The sequence below is a fragment of the Callithrix jacchus genome, chromosome 5, assembly GCF_049354715.1.
Source record: "Callithrix jacchus isolate 240 chromosome 5, calJac240_pri, whole genome shotgun sequence".
Lineage (NCBI taxonomy): Eukaryota > Metazoa > Chordata > Mammalia > Primates > Cebidae > Callithrix > Callithrix jacchus.
Window position 1 is genome coordinate 27,347,213 of NC_133506.1, and position 19,993 is coordinate 27,367,205.

At 44.6% G+C, this 19,993-nt stretch overlaps 1 protein-coding gene across 8 annotated transcripts in view; it reads left to right on the top strand.

Annotated features, from left to right (window-relative positions):
* CFAP61 (cilia and flagella associated protein 61) overlaps positions 1-19,607 on the top strand; it is a 327,205-nt gene extending 307,598 nt beyond the window's left edge. For all 8 annotated transcript variants that reach the window (XM_035298462.3, XM_054255275.2, XM_078371503.1 and 5 more), the window contains 2 exons: positions 3,823-3,913; positions 19,120-19,607. In XM_035298462.3, coding sequence (XP_035154353.3) covers positions 3,823-3,913; positions 19,120-19,320 — 292 coding nt within the window. In that variant the 3' untranslated portion in view covers positions 19,321-19,607. The remainder of the gene's footprint in view (positions 1-3,822; positions 3,914-19,119) is intronic.
* Positions 19,608-19,993: the final 386 nt, after the last annotated feature.

Here is a 19,993-nt window from a genome sequence, read left to right on the forward strand (position 1 = left end):
AGTTGAGACTCATGGCTGTGAGCTTGACTTTCGATCAGTAGGAGAACAGTCTGCCCTCCACTGTGTCGGAAAGGACACATACAAGCGAGAGCATCATTCTCTAAGGAAACCGGCCACCCTGGCGGCAGATGCCCACCTGGAGAAAAGGGACCCCTGACTTTCCAGTAGCTCGCTCTGTAGGCGTGAGTGGCAGCTGGGGAGCCCGTGAGCAGCCCTAAAAGCAAAAACTAGCTATTCCATGCCAAGAGAAAATTAGAATGCTTTTTAAGAAAATCTTGGGCCGGGCGCGGTGGCTCAAGCCTGTAATCCCAGCACTTTGGGAGGCCGAGGCGGGTGGATCACGAGGTCGAGAGATCGAGACCAACCTGGTCAACATGGTGAAACCCCGTCTCTACTAAAATACAAAAAATTAGCTGGGCACGGTGGCGCGTGCCTGTAATCCCTGCTACTCAGGAGGCTGAGGCAGGAGAATTGCCTGAACCTAGGAGGCGGAGGTTGCGGTGAGCCAAGATCGCGCCATTGCACTCCAGCCTGGGTAACAGGAGCGAAACTCTGTCTCAAAAAAAAAAAAAAAAAAGAAAATCTTGGAACAGTGATGTGTTTCTTCCCTGCTGCCCTCCTCCTCTATGACACCTAGTGCATAGTTCAGCACGCCCTGCCACGCTGTGCTGATGCTGGGAAGGGCACCCCTGCAGCCACAGAGCTCCTTTCCTCCTGGCCAGGAAGGCCTTGGCCTTGGAGTTGAGATCCTGGCCTTTAAAGTAATTTTACCCACTTCTCTTTCCCGGTAGACATGTTGGACATGTTCTTAAAACCTCTCAGGGTGCTGCACTGGTCGGCTTTCCTCGGCCTTCAGTGTGGCCAGTGGCCAACCCGGCTTTCACATCCCCACTCGGTTTATGAGTCTGTCGATGAAACTGACTGGATGAGCAGGCGAGGATGACCTCTGGAGACGTCTAGTCAATTACTTAATGATTGGACCATATCGACCAAAAATGGTTAATTCAGTTCCACGAGGCAACATCTCCCAGGGCTTCTTGGAAGTGTATTATTTGCAGAAGTGATGGGGAATTTAAGTCCTCCCAAGTAAACCAGGCTGGTCACTGGCAGCATGAAGAGACAGTAACGTCTTCTATTTCAGTCTTGAAGAAATGAAGCTTTATTCTCATGGCTGTGTAAAATGATTTTTGTGGTACAGACACCGAAATGCACACGGCCCCTTAGAAAGCACACTGGGGTGCTGTGCGTACCTGGCCCTCTCTCCTGAACACTTCTAGACAACAGGCTGTGTGGGTTACTTCATGGCTCCTAGCAGTCTTCCCCTTTTGAATATAAATTGGGAAAAATATTTTTTATTTTTAAAATTCACAATATTTATGGAAATACCAATTTCCCATCATGTATGCTGATGGTGCCATAGCACCTGGTGGCCAAAAATGCAGAACCTGGCCCTCAGCTTCTCCAGGCTCCAAGACGCTCCTCTCCTTCCTGTGGATACAGAAGGAGCCTAAAGCATAGAAATCATTCAACCTGGGGGAGGCTGAAAACTTTTATTTATTTATTTATTTATTTATTTATTTAGGGACAGGGTCTCACTCTGTCACCGAGGCTGGAGTGAAGTGGCGTGATCACAGCTCACTGCAGCCTCGAACTCCTGGCCTCAAGTGATCCTCCCACCTCAGCCTCCCTAGTAGCTAGGACCACAGGCATGTGTAACCACCACATCTGGCTAAAGTTTTTATTTTTTCTTGTAGAGACGTGGGTCTCACTATGTTGTCCAGGCTGGTCTCGAACTCCCAGCCTTAAGCAAGCCTCCCACCTTGGCCTCTCAAAGTGCTGGGATTGCAGGCATGACACATTACACCTGGTTCCTAAAACGTTTCTTAAAGCAGAATTTCCTCCTAACGTTCTTAAAAGGAAATCTTCTTCATTTGACTCAACGTTACAATCAACTGTAAAATAGGTTTGGTTAAATTCAGAGCTTTTCCAATTTGGATGATGAAAGCTGCCGTGCGACTGCTGTAGGTGATTTTGGAAAGCCCGCAGGTCCGAGGCACCCTCGCGCCTCCCAGCCACCTTCACCTGGGAGCCTGTAGCTGGTGCTAAAGTTTCCCCTTGTTCTCCTAGGGGAAAACAGCCTCTCCGAGCCCTGCCCTCACGTGACATGCAGGCCTCTGCCAGGAGCCTGGGCCCTGAGGCCCAGCCCTGGGGCAGCCACTGTAGGCACGCTGAGCGCACAGCCTCAAGTTACAAGTCTGTTCCCTTTAGAGTTGCTGGCAAGGGTGATGTTTAGTGTTGTGTGGCTGGGAGAACACCGCTCCATTTCTGAAATAAAACTTGGACACTAGGGTTTTTTTAATGTTTTATAAAAATTGTTACACCGTCCCCATTTTCTCTAATACAATTCAGGTTCTTCCAGAGTTAATTTGCCAGGGATTCAGAGTGAGGGAAGGAGAGAGGGTGAGTAGGCAGCACACAGAGGACTTTTTGGGGCAGTGACGCTGTTGTCTGTGGGAACCCGGGTGTTCGGGACAGGCCGCATTGGGTTCCCAAGAGAAGTGGGACTTCGCAGAACTCCCTCTCTGAAGCAGACGCTGGAGGGTCCCTGATGGGCAACACAGAGGGCGGAGTTGTAAAGGCGCTGGGCAGCACCTGGGTCGTTGGCACAGGTGGCACTGGAGGTGAGGAAAGCAGCAGCGAGCAGGCGGTTCTGTTTGGCGGCCATAGACCCCCAAAACCAAGGGGGTGGAGGCTCCGATGGTGCCACGGAAACAGAAATGGGGTGTTAACAGCTGGATAAACATATAATCTGAACAGCAACGCGGGCGAGTCAGCAGGAACTGAGGTCGCATTCTGGTCCAGCGAGTGGGTGCAGGGTGAGGACTGAAAGTGCCGAGACTCTTGGCGTTGTAGCTGTCCTCTAGTGCCCTCATGGCCCCTGGGACACTTTACCTCCATCCCTAAGAACTAACTTCTACGTCTTGGAAAACAGAAGGTGCCCGTCCGCTTGGGGGCATCAGTTTTCTCCTTCCCCTTGTGCGCACACACAGCGTCCATAAACAGTAGTAAGAACAGCTAGCTCCATCCAGAGGAGAGTAAAGCTCACCTGAGCCACGTGGCTTTGACCCTGAAGCACTTAAGTTCCCTGTTCCAAGACACTTAAAGTAAGAGTTAAAATACTAGTAAGAGCTCTTGGTTATTCCCAGAATGCATCAACTTTTCAGCAGTCACCTGTAAATAAAGGACAACCTTATTGTTCTCCATGTAAGAAAGCATTTCAACTTCCAGTGAAAAGTTAGCAAATATGAACACCAAAAACTGCGGCTCTCCTGCAAGAGATTCAGCTAGGCATCGATGTGACCGTGCAAAGAGTATGCAGCGCCAAGGCAGCCCGTTCCTCTGGCCATCATTAATCCAGAAACCCTAATGATGAACAACGTTTGTGTCATTGTCTACCCAAATGTAATTTAGTTATGCAGCAGTTAATCTTGCAATCTGTTTTTCTCAAACGAGGGCAGATAATGGACACACCGTTCTTTACAAGTCTTCAGGCTTTTAAATTCTGATAAAATCAGGGTTCTTCACCGGGTCTTGCCCCAGCTCTGAATTAAGCCACTTTAAATGTAATTATGGAACCTGGCCTCACAGCAGGAACATGCATTTAAAAAATTGATTGGCTAGGCTGTGCCACTAGACATTTTATGAGCAGACGGTTGCAGTGAGGCTGGAACTGTAATTTATGAAGGCAAAAAAGCAGGTAAATACTTTATCAGTGGTAATGAGAGGGTTGCCAGCTCACTGAGTCTCTTCTTTCCTTACCAGCTACTTCACGGAGCCGTGGTGCCTGGCCATCTTCCACGATCGTTTTATCGATCTCAGGAAAGAGCTGCGCCAAATCTTAGCCTCCAAAGAGGTAGGAGTGATTAATGGATACGTGGGTTATTCCTTGCAAATTATAAGCAGCTGACATCTGTTGATCATTTGGGCTTTTCCCTACATTCCCATTTTATGGTTTTACTCTTTAAACCAACTGTATCTCATATAAACAAATGGCAGCGCATGTAAATGCAGACTGTGATATTTCAGGGAAAGTGATTTTATTTAAAACTTTTTATGGGGGGGGCAAATTTCTTTTTTCTTTTTATAAGGAACTGTATTTTCCTGATAAGCTCAGAGTGCTGGCAGAAAACCAAACTGAAGTTGTATCTATTTGCCCTCAAGAAAGAAGGCTGCATCATTTACTTTCTGCCTGTATTTGCCAGCCATTTGTGGAACATTTGCATGTGTGTGTTTTTTAAAGATGTGCAGGGAAGCCATCCAGTGCGCCTCAAAAGCACACTCCTTTTATAATCAGAATTTCTTTCACAAAATGCTACAGAATTAGCTAGATGTTAGGCTGCATAGCCCATGGGCTCCGTGCTCAGCAAGAAATTTGACTCTGCAAGGGTACAGAGTGAACTATTCGTGAAACTTTTAAGTTAAATTATTTCTTTCAATAGGAAAGTCTTTAGCAGAACTGTGGAGAGTTAACACCTGTGCTCAGTGAGTGGTTTAATCTCCAGCCCTGCTCTACCCTGCTTCACTCAGCCAAGGGCTTCTACCTCATTTTATCATCTATATGGGCAATTCCCATGCCTCCATTGTCACTTCCACCTGGGAATGCCCACACGCCTTTCGGGTTCCGTGGTGAAACCGACCATATGAAATGGCACTGCTGGAGAGGGCACAGCCCGTCCCCTGTGTGTTCCCCACTTAATCACAGCAAGACCCCTTTAAGGAGGGTGGAGGGGCCACTGTAATCATCCTGACTTTCCCAGTGAAGAAACTGAAGTGTAGAGGGTTTTTGGGGTGTGTGTGTGTGTGTGTGTGTGTGTGTGTGTGTGTGTGGCTTTTTTTTTTTATTTTGAGATGGAATCTTGCTCTGTTGCCCAGGCTGGAGTGCAATGGTGTGATCTCCACTCACTACAACCTCTGCCTCTCAGGTTCAAGTGATTCTCCTGCCTCAGCTTCCTGAGTAGCTGGGACTACAGGCACCCGCCATCATGCCTCGCTAATTTTTGTAGAGACAGGGTTTCACCATGCTGGCCAGGCTGATCTTGAACTCCTAACCTCAGGTGATCTGCCTGCCTCAACCTCCCAAAGTGCTAGAATTACAGGCATGACCCACCATGCCTGACCAGCTTAGAGATTTTAAATCAGCCTCCCTAGTGACACAGCAAGCTTCACACTCCAGGGTGTCCCACCCCAAAACTGGGAACATAGTTATTGAGCCCTGTGGGGCTGAAGCGCACGTCCTGGGACCGTCTCCTCAGTGCCCCACTTTCAATTTTACTCCCAGGGTCCAGCTGGGAAATGTAAATCATTTCCTAATCTGAAGCAGGCTCAGATTGGGAAACACATGTTTAAAGTTTAAACCGAGCTGCAGTGACCTAGGATCCAGCAGGTAAATGCAACTGAGGGAAGTGGAGGGCTGGGTGGCTGAAGGCCCAGGTCAGAGGCTGCTGAAGGCGTGCATGTGGGAATGGAATGCATTAAAGACATGCAGGCCAAACAGGGCTCGGCACTTCACCCAGGGCTACAGGAGGCCAACCCAAGTGCAAACCTGAACCCGAGCTGTAAGTCTGGGGCTCTCGGAACCCTCAGCCCCTTGGACACCTCCCTTCCTCACAGAATGTCATCTGCAGCTTCCTACTGCCCTGACAGTAAAGGGCCATTTGTTTCCCAGTGATTCCATCAAAACTCTGTGCCTCGGTCTTTCTAACCCCAGATCTGGGATCTTGAGTTAACATTTTGCATGGAGCCAGAGGGTTTTAGGCTTCAAGCTTAAAAGGGATGCCAAGGAAACTGTCAAGCCCAAGGCATTCACCGCTATTCCTACAACTCACTGAGATACCCTCAAACTGATTCCCGTGCACTGATACTTGCTGTGGACCCATTTGCTATGAATGAACTCAGTGTGAAGAGCAGGCCCAGGCAGCAGACCAGAAGTGGCCACGGACATTTGCCCAAGGTACACTAAAGGCTCTCTGGCCATTCTCGTGGGTCTTGTAGATTTCCAGAAAATGAAACCTCTGGAAGAAAGAAACCTCCATGGCAGGATTGTTCTGTTTTCACCATCTTTGTTTGTCAAATGGGAAAGGCCACAGGAAGAGGTGATGCATAGAGTGGTGTCACCTAGCTCAGCTGGACTGTGCAGTGTGGCGTGGGGCAGATCCTCCCATTCCTGCAGAACTGGGGCCAGCCGTTCCCACCTCAGGGAGCTGTGGAGGAGTAGCAGAGGAGAAGTGTGCGATGACACAGAAGAGTGGCCTGGTGTGTGGCGGCCACCACAAGCAGCAGTAGGGGTGACGGTGGAGACGGGCTGCTGTGGAAATGACATGCACACAAGCAGATATGCAGGAATTTCACCAAAGAGACTGGTATTAGGAAAATAAAATAAAATGAATAACCTGCACTAAAGAATAATAGTAATTTATTTTCTTAAATATTGAAATGAGGTACAAATGGCCAACAGGTATATGACAAATGCTTAACATCACTAATCATCAGAGAAATGCAACTCGAAGCTGCAGTGAGATATCATCTCAGCCCAGTTACAATGGCTTTTCTCCAAAAGGCAGGCAGTAACACAGGCTGGCGAGGACGTGGAGAACGGGGAACCCTTGCACACTGCTGGTGGGAGTGTGAATTGGTACAGCCACTAGGGAGAGCAGTTTGAGGTTCCTCAAAAGGCTGAAAACAGAGCTACCATATGACCAGCAGTCCCACTGCCGGGTACATATCCATAAAAAACGGAAATCAGTATTTCAAAGGGATACCTACACACTTGTGTTTATCGCAGCACCACTCACAATAGCCAAGATAAGGGATTAACCTAAGCACCCAACAAATGAATGGATAAAAAATGTGACCGATATACCTGATGCAATATGACCCATCTGTGAAAATGTTAAAATCCTCTCATTCACAACAATGTGGATGGAACTGGAGGGCATTATGTGAAGTAAAATATTCCAGGCACAGAAAGACAACTATTATATGTTCTCACACATGTGTGAGAGCTTAAAAAAATAGAATTGAATTCTTGGAGATAGAGAGTAGAATGATGGGTACCAGAGGATGTGAAGGGTGGCAGAGGAGGGGTGGGTAACGGGGGGATAGTTAATAGGTACAAAAGTACAGTCAGATTGGATGATAAGACCTAGTATTTGGTAGCACAGTAGGGTGACTATATTAACAGTAGTTTATTTTATATTCTAAGATAATTCAAAGAGTGGAATTGGAATGTTTCTAACACAGAGAAATGGTAAACGTGACAGATACTCCATATATGATTTGATCATTACACATTGTATGCCTGTATCGAAACATCACACATACTCCATAAATATACAGAATTATTATGTACTCATAAGAATTAAAACTTTTAAAAAGTTTTTAAATATTCAAATAATATAACTCATTTTATTTCACTTTCTACCCTGTCTTCAGGGAAGTACAGAAGTTCAGTCCCATTAACTATGATATCCTAGAGCTTGGTATATCAATTTTCTTCCCCTTCCACATGTAAAGAATGGAAGAAAAGACTATTATCTATCTATTATCTATGACTGTTGTTAGAATTATCTGTTATGAAAATTAGAATCTTTATGACATGGGCCAGGTGCAGTGGCTCATGTTTGTAAACCCAGAACTCAGGGACACCAAGGCAGGTGGATCACCTGAGCTCAGGAGATTGAGACCAGCCTTGTCAACATGGTGAAACCCCATTTCTACTAAAAACACAAAAAATTATCCAGGTGTGGTGGTGGGTGTGTAATCCCAGCTACTCGGGAGGCTGAGGCAGGAGAATCTCTTGAGCCCAGGAGGCGGAGGTTGTAGTAAGCTGATATCATACCACTTCACTCCACCTTGGGCAACAAGAGTGAAACTCCAGCTTGTGCCTCTAATCCCAGCACTTTGAAAGGCCACCAAGGTGGGTGGATCACCTGAGATCAGGAGTTCGAGACCAGTCTGGCCAACATAGTGAAACCCTGTCTCTACTAAAAATACAAAAATTAGCTGGGTGTGTTGACGGATGCCTGCAATCCCAGATACTTGCGAGGCTGAGGCAAGAGAATTGCTTGAACCTGGGAGGTTGCAGTGAGCCATTGCACTCCAGCCTGGATGATAAGAATGAAACTCTGTCTCAAAAAAATGAAAAGAATTTTTATAACGTTTATTTTTAAAAAGCAAACTAATTCCAAGACATCTCAAATCCTCCTGTGGAGGTAAAGAGAGGAACAGATTATACATCCACTGGCACTGCATTATTCAGCAGCAGGCAAAGCCACAGTATCACTGACCAAGGTGAAATTTTGTTTAGTCAAAATGATCCTTCAAAATCTTTTAGGAAAGATATAACAATTATAACCATATACTCACTTAACAATAGAACCCCAAAATATATGAATAAAAGTTGGCAGAATTGAAAGAAGAAATAGTTCTAAAATAATAATTGCAGACTTCTGTATCTTACTTTCAATAATGACTAAACAACCAGATATAAGATCAGTAAGGAAACAGATGACTTCAATAGCACTATAAGGCAAGTGGACCCAACAGTCGTGTATGAAATTCTCTGATCAACGGTAAAATGCACATTCTTCTGAGGTGCACACAGAACATTCTCCAGGATCGACCATATGTTAGGCCACAAAAAAAGGTGTCAATGCATTTTAAAAGATTAAAATCATCCAAAGTATATTCTCCAACCACAATGGAATGAAGCCGGAAATCAATAACAGAAGGAAGGTTGGAAACATTCACAAATTTGTGGAAATTATATAACAGATTCTTAAGCAACCAGTGGATCAAAAAATAAACAAATAAAGGATATTAGAAATGCTTGTAGATGAATGAAAACTAAGATGCAATGTACCAACATTGGTGAGATGCAAAGAAAGAATTTAAAGCTCTAAGTGCCTACATGAAAAAGGAGAGAACTGAAATTAATAACCTAATTTTATAACTTGAGGGACTAGGAAAAGAAAATGAAACTAAGCCTAAGGCCAGCAGAAGAAAAGAAATAATAAGGATTAGAACAGAGATAAATGAAACAGTGAATAAGAAAATAGAGAAAATCAATAAAACCAAAAGTTAGCTCTTTGAAAAGATTACCCAAATTCATAAACCTTTCTCTAGACTGAGTAAGAAAAAAGACTCAAATTACTAAAATCAGAAATAGAAGTGGGGACATTACTATCAACCTTACAGAAATAATAAAGGATTATGAGAAAATGCCATGAATAATTACTTGCCAACCAATTACCTAACCTAGATAAAATGGACAAATTATTAGAAATAAACCAACTAAAAACTGACACAAGAAGAAATAGAAAATCTCAACAGAGATATAACAAGTAAAAACCTTGAATCAATAATCAAACACCTCACACAAAGAAAAGCACAAGACCAGATGGCTTCACCTGTGAAGTCTATCAAACATTTCAAGAAGAATTAATACCAATTCTCTTGAACTCTTCCAAAAAATAGAAGAGGTTGAAACTATTTTATGAGATCAGCATTACCCTAATGCCAAAGCTAGACAAAGACACTTGGAGAAAAGAAAACTTACAGACTAACACCCCTTTTGAATTTAGAAGCAAAAATAGCCAGCAGAATATTAGCAAACCAAATCCAGCAGGATATTAAAGGACTACATATCATGACTGAGTGAGATTTGCCCCAGATATGTAAGGGTGGTTCAACATATAAAAATGAATCAATGAGGGACTTCAGCCAAGATGGCCGAATAGGAACAGCTCTGGAGCGCAATTCCCAGTCAGTGCAATGCAGAACATTTCCAACCAAGGTACCAGGTTCATCTCAATGGGACTGGTTGGACAGTGGGTGTAGCCCAAGGAGGGCAAATTGAGGCAGGGCAGGGTGCTGCCTCACCCGGGAAGTGCAGCGGGCTGAAGGACCCCCAACAGAGGCCATTGGGGACTTTCCCAGCCATTCTAGCACTCCGGTTCAGATACTGCATTTCTCCCACGGTCTTTACAGCCCACAGACCAGGAGATTCCCACCAGGCCAACAAGCACTGCAGGTTGCCAGCACAAATCTGGGTGACCGTTTTAACTGACACCTGGAATGCCTGTGAGACAGAGCCACCCATTCCCCTGAAAACAAGGGGGCCCATTCCCCTGAAGGCAGGGAGCCAAGTGGTCTGGCTTGATGGGTCCCACCCCCACTAAGACCAGCAGACTGAAACCCACTGGCTTGAGAGTTTTGCAGCCAGCACAGTAGTTTGAGATCCACTCAGGATGGTTGAGCTTTATGGGGGGAAGGGCATCTGCCATTACCAACGTAGTTCTAATATTACCTGTGTAAACAAAACCACAAGGAAGTTTACACCACAGCTGGGCAGAGCCTGTGGCAGCTCAGCAACTCCTCTGCAGGCAGACTGTGACTAGACTCCCTCCTTGCTGGGCAGGGCATGTCTGAAAAAAGGCAGCAGCATGTCAGGGACTTATAAATAAAGCCCCACCTTCCAGGAGAGAGCACCTGGGAAAAGAGGCGGTTGTGAGTTCCACTGCAGCAGACTTAAAAGTCCCCGCCCAGCAGCTCTGAAGGGAGCAATGGAGCTCCCAGCACAGCACTTGAGCTCTGATAAGGGACAGACTGCCTCCTCAAGCAGCTCCCTGACCCCTGTGTATCCAAAGAGACACCTCATACAGGAGAGCTCTGGCTGACATCTGGCAGGTATCCCTCTGGGATGAAGCTACCAGAGGAAGGAACAGGCAGCAATCCTTACTGTTCTGTAGCCCACATGGGTGAGTCCCAGGCAAGCAGGGTCTGGAGTGGACCTCCAACAGTGCTGCAGCAGAGGGGCCTATTAGAAGGAAAACTAAAAAACAGAAATAAATAGTTTCAACATCAACGGAAAGGACATCCACTCAGTGATCCATCTGAAAGTCACCAACTTCAAACACCAGAGGTTGATAAATCCACAAAAATGGGGAGAAGCCAGCACAAAAAGGATGAAATCACCAAAAACCAGAACACCTCTCCTCCTCCAAGGGATCACAACTCCTCACCAACAAGGGAACAAAACTGGATGGAGAATGAGTTTGATGAATTGACAGAAGCAGACTTTAGAAGGTGAGTAGTCACAAACTTCTCTGAGCTAAAAGAACATGTTCTAATCCAATGCAAAAAAACTAAGAACCTTAAAAAAGGTCAGACGAAATGCTAACTAGAATAACTAGCCTAGAGAAGAATATAAATGACTTGATGGAGCTGAAAAACACAGCATAAGAACTTCACAAAGCATACACAAGTTTCAATAGCCAAATCGATCAAGCAGAAGAAAGGATATCAGAGATTGAAGATCAACTCAATGAAATAAAATGAGAAGGCAAGACTAGAGAAAAAAAGAGTGAAAAGAAATGGACAAAGCCTCCAAGAAATGTGGAATTATGTGAAAAGACTTAATATACATTTGATCGGTTTATCTGAATGTGACAGAGAGAATAAATCCAAGCTGGAAAACACTCTTCAGGATATCATCCAGGAGAACTTCCCCAACCTAGCAAGGCAGGCCAACATTCAAATCCAGGAAATACAGAGAACACCACAAAGATACTCCTCAAGAAGAGCAACCTCAAGGCACATAATTGTCAGATTCACCAGGATTGAAATGAAGGAAAAAATGCTTCATTTTCTCTCTGGACAGAATAAGACTCCATCTCAAAAAAACAAAACAAACAAACAAGCAAAGAATTGAAAGAGGTATTCTAATGATTGTTTGTACAAGGACATTCGAAGCAGCACTGTTTAGAACAGCCAGAAGGAGGAAACAACCCAAATGTTTATCAACAGATCAATGGATAAACAAATGTGGTCTAGCCACACAATGGAATAGTATTCAACCATGAAGAGATACGAGGTACTGATACAAAGCACGTGAATCACAAAACATTATGCTAGAAGGCAGAGAAAGCATTTGACAAAATTTACATCCTTTCATGACTAAAAAGAAACCTCTCAACAATTAGATACAAAAGGAATGTTCCTGAACACAATAAAGGCCATACATGACAAGCCCACAGCAAACATCATTCTCAGTGGTGAAAAGTTGAAAGCTTTTTATCTCAGATCAGGAACAAGACAAGGATGCCCACTCTTGCCACTTCTATTAAACAGAGGACTAGAAGTCCTAGCCAGAGCAATTAGAGAAGAAGAAGAACCGAAAAGCATCCAGCTAGGAAAGGAAGAGGTGAAACCCTCTTTGTTTGCTGATGACATGATCTTATATACATAAAATCCTTAAAGACTCCACCAAAAGACTGTTAGAACTGACAAGTGAGTTCAGTAAGGTTGCAGGATACAAAACCAACATACAAAAGTCAGTAGTGTTGGCTGGGTGCAGTGGCTCACACCTGTAATCTCAGCAGTTTGGGGGGCCAAGGCGAGTGGATCACCTGAGGTTAGGAGTTCAAGACCAGCCTGGCCAACATAGTGAAACCCCATCTCTGCTAAAAATACAAAAATTAGCTCAGTGTGGTGGTGCACACCTGTAATCCCAGCTACTTAGGAGGCTGAGGGAGGAGAATCACTTGCACCCAGGAGGCGGAGGTTGCAGTGAGCCGAGATCATGCCACTACACTCCAGCCTGAGTGAGACTCTGTCTCAAAAAAAAGAAAAGTCAGTAATGTTTATATACACTAACAATAAACTATCTGAAAAAGAAATTAGGAAAGGAATTCCATTGACAAAGTATCAAAAACAAAAAAACAAAAAAAACTTAGGAGTTTTTAACCAAGGAGTTAAAAGATCTGTATACTGAAAGCTATGAAACATTGATGAAAAAAATTGAAGCCAACACAAATATAGAAAGATATCATGTGTTCATAGATTAGAATAATTCATATTCTTAAAATCTATCTACTACCCAAAGCAATCTGCAGATTCAATGCAACTTCTATCAAAATGCCAATGCCATTTTTCACAGAAATAGAAAAGAGAATTTAAAAAATCATATGGAACCACAAAAGACACACAAAGAGTCAATAAAATCTTGAGAGAAAAAAAAACCTGGAGCCATAATACTACCTGATTTCAAAATATATTTCAAAACTATAGTAATCAAAACAGCATGTGTATTAGTCTGTTTTCACACTGTTATAAAGAACTTCCCTGAAACTGGGTAATTTATAAAGGAAAGAGGTTTAATTGATTCACACTTCCGTATGGTGGGGGAAGCCTCAGGAAACTTACAATCATGGTGGAAGGGGAAGAAAGCACCTTCTTTGTAAGGTGGCAGGAGAGTGAGAAGAGCGAAGGAGGAACTTCCAAACACTTATGACCATCAAATCTCGCGAGAACTAACTCACTATCATGAGAACAGCATAGGGAAAATCGCCCCCATTATCCAAATATTTCCCTCCCTTGACAGATATGGGGATTACAAATTGAGATGAGATTTGGGTGGGGACACAGAGCTAAACCATATCAACATGATACCGCCATAAAAACAGATAAATGTCCCAGTGGGACAGGATAGAGGCCGTAAATAAACCTACACATTTACTGTCAATTGATTTTTTACAAAACTGCTAAGAACACACAATGGGGAAAGGATAGTCCCTTCAATAAATGGTATTGGGAAAACTGGATATTTACATGCAGAAGAATGAAATTGGACTCTTCTCTCAGCGTATACACAAAAATCAATTCAAAATGAAGACTTAAACATAAGACCTGAAACTGTAAAACTCCTAGGAGACAATATAGGAGAAATACTTCTTGACTTTGGTTTCGGAAAGAATTTTTTTGGATGAGACACCAAAAGCACAGGCAACAAAAGCAAAAACAGACAAATGGGTCTATATCAAATTTAAAAGCTTCTGCACAGCAAAGAAAACAACAGAGTAAAGACACAGCCCACAGACTTGGAGAAACTATTTGCAAATCATACATCTTATAAGGGGCTAATATCCAAAATGTATAGGGAACTCACACAACTTACTAACAGGAAAACAAACAACCTGATATAAACATAAGCAAAGGACCTGAATAGACACTTCTCAAAAAGAGACATACAGTAGGCCCTTGAATAACATCATTTCATTGTAACATTGAGGAGGAAAAGAAAGTCATTTCCAGGGCCACTGTCTGTGGAGTTTGCATGTTCTGCCCATGTCTATGTGCGTTTTGGGTTTTCACCGGGTACACTGGAGTTCAAAGACCAGAAAAAACCAAAACACTGTGCTAAGTGAAAAGAGCTGGACACAAAAGGTTCATTGGCATGTCTAATGGTCCCAGTGTGTGTGAGTGTGGGTGTGGGTGTTGGTGGGAGTGTACCCTGTGATAGGAGGGGTCCTGTTACTGATGGGTTCCTGCTTTGTGCCCCAAGCTGATGAGATAGGCTTCAGCTACCACCCGGAACTGGAATAATTGGGTAAATAATTACCTGAATTGTTTATGTTAATCTTTCTTAAATGTATTATAGCCCACAATTAATTTAGTGTTTAACATTAGGAGTGTTTTTGATCTTTATTTAGAAGTTTGGTGATGTTTTTGTGACGAAAAATATGCCATGGGAATTTCACTCTTGTTTGTATCACTTAGTTTATAGTAAAATTGGTTTGTTATCTGTCATCTCACTTAAAGTTACAGTTTCTAAGAAGCTATGAGAACTTACTATACAAATGACCAAAATATATATTTTTTAAATGATCAACCTCCTTAATCATCAGGGAAATGCAAATTAAAACCACAGTGAGCTACCACCTCACACTTGTTAGTATGGTTGTTATAGATAAAAGGTTGGCAAGGATGTGGAAAAGAGGGAATTCTTGTTCACTGTTGGTGCTGATGTATATTGGTTCAGCCATTTTGGAAAACAGTGTGGAGGTTCCTCAGAAAACTAAAAAACAGAATTACATATGATCCAGCAATCTCACTTTTGGGTATGTGTCCAAAAGAAATGAAATCAGTGTATCAAAGAAATATCTGCATTCCTGTTTCATTGCAGCTTATTCAAAATAGCCAGGACAGGAAATTAACCTAAGTGTTCATCAACAGATGAATGGATAAAGAAATTATGGTATATACATATAATGGAATACTATTCAGCCTTAAAAAAGGAAGTCTGTCATTTTCAACAACATGGATGAACCTGGAGGACATTATGCTAAGTATAATAATCCAGGTACAGCCAAACACGGTAGCTCATGCCTGTAATCCCACCAATTTGGGAGGCCAAGGCGGGTGGATCATTTGAGGTCAGGAGTTCAAGACCAGCCTGACCAACATGGTGAAACCCCGTCTCTACTAGAAATACGAAAAATTAGCTGGGTGGTAGTGGCACACACCTGTAATCCCAGAAACTTGGGAGGCTGAGACAGGAGGATTGCTTGAACCCAGGAGGCGGAGGTTGTGGTGAGCTGAGATTGTGTCACTGCACTCCAGTTTGAGTGACAGAGTGAGATCCTGTCTCAGAAAAAAAAATCATTACAAAAAACAAGTGCTGTATGATCTCAAACATGCGAAATCTGAAGAAGTTGAATTCATAAGGATGACGAGGGCAGGAAGAGGTGGTCACAGTGTGTGAAAGGAAATGGTCACACTGAGGGGAGGTGGTCACACTGTGAGAGGGGAGATAGTCACACTGTGAGAGAAAAAGTGGTCACAATGTGTTAGGGGAAGCGATCACATTGAGGGGAAGTGGTCATGCTGTGAGAGAAAAAGTAGTCACACTGTGTGAGGGGAGGTGGTTACACTGAGGGGAGGTGGTCACACTCTGAGAGGGGAGATAGTCACACTGTGAGAGAAAAAGTGGTCACAATGTGTTAGGGGAAGTGATCACATTGAGGGGAAGTGGTCATGCTGTGAGAGAAAAAGTAGTCACACTGTGTGAGGGGAGGTGGTTACACTGAGGGAAGGTGGTCACACTCTGAGAGGGGAGGTGGTTACACTGAGGAGAGGTGGTCACACTGTGAAAGGGGAGGCAGTCACACTGAGAGGGGAGGTGGTCACATTGTGAGAAGGGAAGTGGTCATACTGTGAGAGGGGAGGTGGTCACACTGTGAAAGGGGAGGTGGTCACACTGTGAAAGGGAGTTAGTCACACTGTGAGAGAAAAAGTGGTCACAATGTGTGATGGGAGGTGATCACACTGAGGGGAAGTGGTCATGCTGTGTGAGAAAAAGTAGTCATACTGTGAGGGGAGGTGGTTACACTGTGTGAGGGGAGGTGGTCACACTGTGTGAGGGGAGGTGGTTACATTGAGGGGAGGTGGTCACACTGTGAGAGGGGAGGTGGTCACATTGTGAGGGGTGGTGGTCACACTGAGGGGTGGTGGTCACACTGAGAGGGGAGGTGGTCACACTGTGAGAAGGGAGGTGGTCACACTGTGAGGGGGAGGTGGTCACATGGTGAGGGGTGGTGGTCATACTGAAGGGTGGTGGTCACACTGAGGGGAGGTGATCACACTGTGAGGGGAAGTGTCACACTGTGAGGAGAGGTGGCCACACTGAGGGGCGGTGGTCACACTGTGAAAGGAGAGGTGGTCACACTGTGAAGGGAGATGGTCACATTGAAGGGAGGCAGTGACATTGTGAGCAAAGGTGTTCACACTGAGGGGAGGTGGTCACACTGTAGGAGGGGAAGTGATTACACTGAGGGAAGGTGGTCATGCTGTGAGGGTGGTCACACTGTGTGAGGGGAGGTAGTCACACTATGAGGGGAGGTGGTCACACTGTGTGAGGGGAGGTGGTCACACTGTGTGAGGGGTGGTGGTCACACTGAGGGGTGATGATCACACTGAGGGGGAGGTGGTCACACTGTGAGGGGAGGTGGTCATACTCTGAGGGGAGGTGGTCACACTGAGGGGTGGTGATCACACTGAGGGGGAGGTGGTCACATTGTGAGGGGAGGTGGTCACACTGTGAGGGGAGGTGGTCACACTGTGAGGGGAGGTGGTCACACTGAGGGGTGGTGGTCACACTGAAGGGGAGGTGGTCACACTGTGAGGGGAGGTGGTCATACTGTGAGGGGAGGTGGTCACACTGAGGGGTGGTGATCACACTGTGAGGGGAGGTGGTCACACTATGAGGGGAGGTGGTCACACTGTGAGGGGAGGTGGTCACACTGAGGGGTGATGATCACACTGAAGGGGAGGTGGTCACATTGTGAGGGGAGGTGGTCACACTGTGAGGGGAGGTGGTCACACTGAGGGGTGGTGATCACACTGAGGGGTGGTGATCACACTGAGGGGGAGGTGGTCACATTGTGAGGGGAGGTGGTCACACTGTGAGGGGAGGTGGTCACATTGTGAGGGGAGGTGGTCACACTGAGGGCTGGTGATCACACTGAGGGGGAGGTGGTCACACTGTGAGGGGAGGTGGTCACACTGTGAGAGGAGATGGTCACACTGTGTGAGGGGTGGTGGTCACACTGTGTGAGGGGTGATGGTCACACTGTGTGAGGGGTGGTGGTCACACTGTGAGAGGAGGTGGTCACACTGTGTTTGGGGAAGTGGTCACACTGTGAGGGGAGGTGGTCACACTGTGAAAGATGATGATCACAGTATGAGAGGTCACCCTTCAAGAGGCAAGTGCCCAAAAATCTATTTATAATCTAGAGCAATATTTGCCTGAAATAACCTTTAAGAGTTCCTTTTTGTGACTTTTACACTATTTAACCCAGTGTCGGAACAGCAGCATACAATCTGAGCTCAAAATCTTGTATAATTTTAGTAAGGGCATTGTTTGTAGTTGGTTTTATACAATTCTCCAGAAAAATTAGGAAGAAAGAACCAACCTCATATACATGCAGAAGATACCCCTGAGGCCGTACTGGTGCCACCCAGAGTTTTCAGCACTTCCAACATTGAGTCATGAGCATCCGCTGCCTTCTCCCCGTCACCGCATTTATGGCTCTCGTTTAAAGCCAAATTCCTGCAACCCCCACCGACTGCTTTTTCCAGTGTGTGTGGAATCCCCGACACCTCTTTGTGTCTTGCTCAGCCAAGTGACAATGACTTTATGCCTCCATATAGCTTGCATCTGTTTTTCTACCTACAAGCTCCTATCACTAGTAAATTAATAGTTCAATAAAATGCAAGTAATTGCCCTTTCTTTCTGTTCAAAATAGAAAGAATTATTGGAAGCTGAAATAAATGTACCATCGGTGCATTTATTGATATAGGGTGATGTTCAAGAATCACAGTGTTTGGAAAGCACCCAGCTCGACTTTGGGGGATGTGCTTTCTAGAAGTACCCCACTGTGGAGGGCAGATAATGCAGTGGTGAAGCCAATATAACAGATGTTAACTGTGCAGTCCAGGTGGGGGTGTGCAGGTGTTCACCGGACAATTCTTCAACTTGTCTCTGAAAAGTTTTATAATGAAATATTGGGAAAATCTCTACAATTTTATAGAAAGGTACAGCATATGATTCTCCACTTCAAACAACTTGATTCTGAGCCCTTTATATATATAGCAATAAAATCGGACTTGACTGTGAATGTATTCTAAGGTTTTAAAATCCCATTTATTGGGAATTATAACCAAGAAAACCATCTAGGGCCTTTCGAGTAAAAAAGTTTAATCACTCCTTTTTGTTTAAAATTTTAAAACAAGTATGATCTACAGATGATGGTTATCTGAAAATGAAGGGCTTGAAATGACAACCTGTATGACTCTTGAGCACATCCTGTGTGACACTAATTGTCACAAAAGGACAAATACTACGCGGTTCCACTCATATGCGGGGCCTGCATAGTCACATTCATAGAGACAGAGGTGCTTTCCAGGCCCTGGCGGATGGGAGGGTAGGGAGCTGGTGTTTCAGCTGAGGAAGATGAAAACGTCCTGGAGATGGACTGTGGCGAGGGTCACACAGCAGTGTGAAGGTACTTCATACCACTGAACTGTACACTTAAAAATTATTAAAATAAGACATTTTATGTTATATGTGCTTTGCCACAATTAAAAATAAATTTTCAAAAGCTGGAAAAAAATGGACCACCCTTGCAGAGCTGACTAGTATCATTTTCACTTTTACGAAACTTTCTGTTATAACTATGCCGAATCCGATTAATTTCTTTATCTGGCCTCTTTGTTTTATAGGAGGAAGCCCTTCTTTCCATAGAGGAGTTAGCCCATCAGATAGAAGATGAGGAAATAAACCCGACTGAGAAGCCCAGGCAAAACCTCAAAAGAGTTTTCGAGGACTCCATCTACAAAACCCTGGTGGAGAGACGCACTCTTGACTACCTACGCTACAATCGCCACCTCCTGCCCATGTACGCGTGGCCGGGCATCATTTAGTTGTAGGCAGGGTCTCCCCTTTATGGTTGTCATGTATTTAGTTCCTGGAAGCGCGCTCTGTAGAAATAGAAACGTTCTCTGCAGCCTGGTTGGAAAGCGAAGCAGTCCCTGGTGGTTTTGTTCATTCCTTTCCTTCCCCAACTTATGCCTGTAGTTTTCTATCATTCCAGTAGGTGGCGCACGGCCGTGTGCCTCTGTTCTGGGGCAGGCTCGCTTTGCAAATACCAGGCATGTTCCTGTGCAGAATAATCCATTTCAGCAATAAAATGAGATCATACTGTGTAAAACTTGTTTTTACCTTGGGTGTGATTCTCTTTGATTTCCTGGAAACCTCTGCTGCCAGTCTTGTTAGTTCTTCACATGTTTACCCAGGAATACTTACAGGCGATAAAAAAGAAAATGTGCCCAGAATGGAAAATTAGCAAACAGATGATGAGAAATGAAATCTGTAGTCCAACATCAGAAGCAGTGGTTGTGTAGGAAAGCTTACATGGCCTTCGGAAAGGAGGAAGCTGTACTTCCTTTTCAGATTGCAGCTGAGGAGCATAAAGTCACAGAAAAGCCGGATGATCAAGGGGTTCACACTTACGTTTTCCACTAGAATGTGGTAATGGGAAGTTCATCTCATTCATTTCCTTTGATCCTTAGCACTGGTGCTTTGCTTTGGGGACGG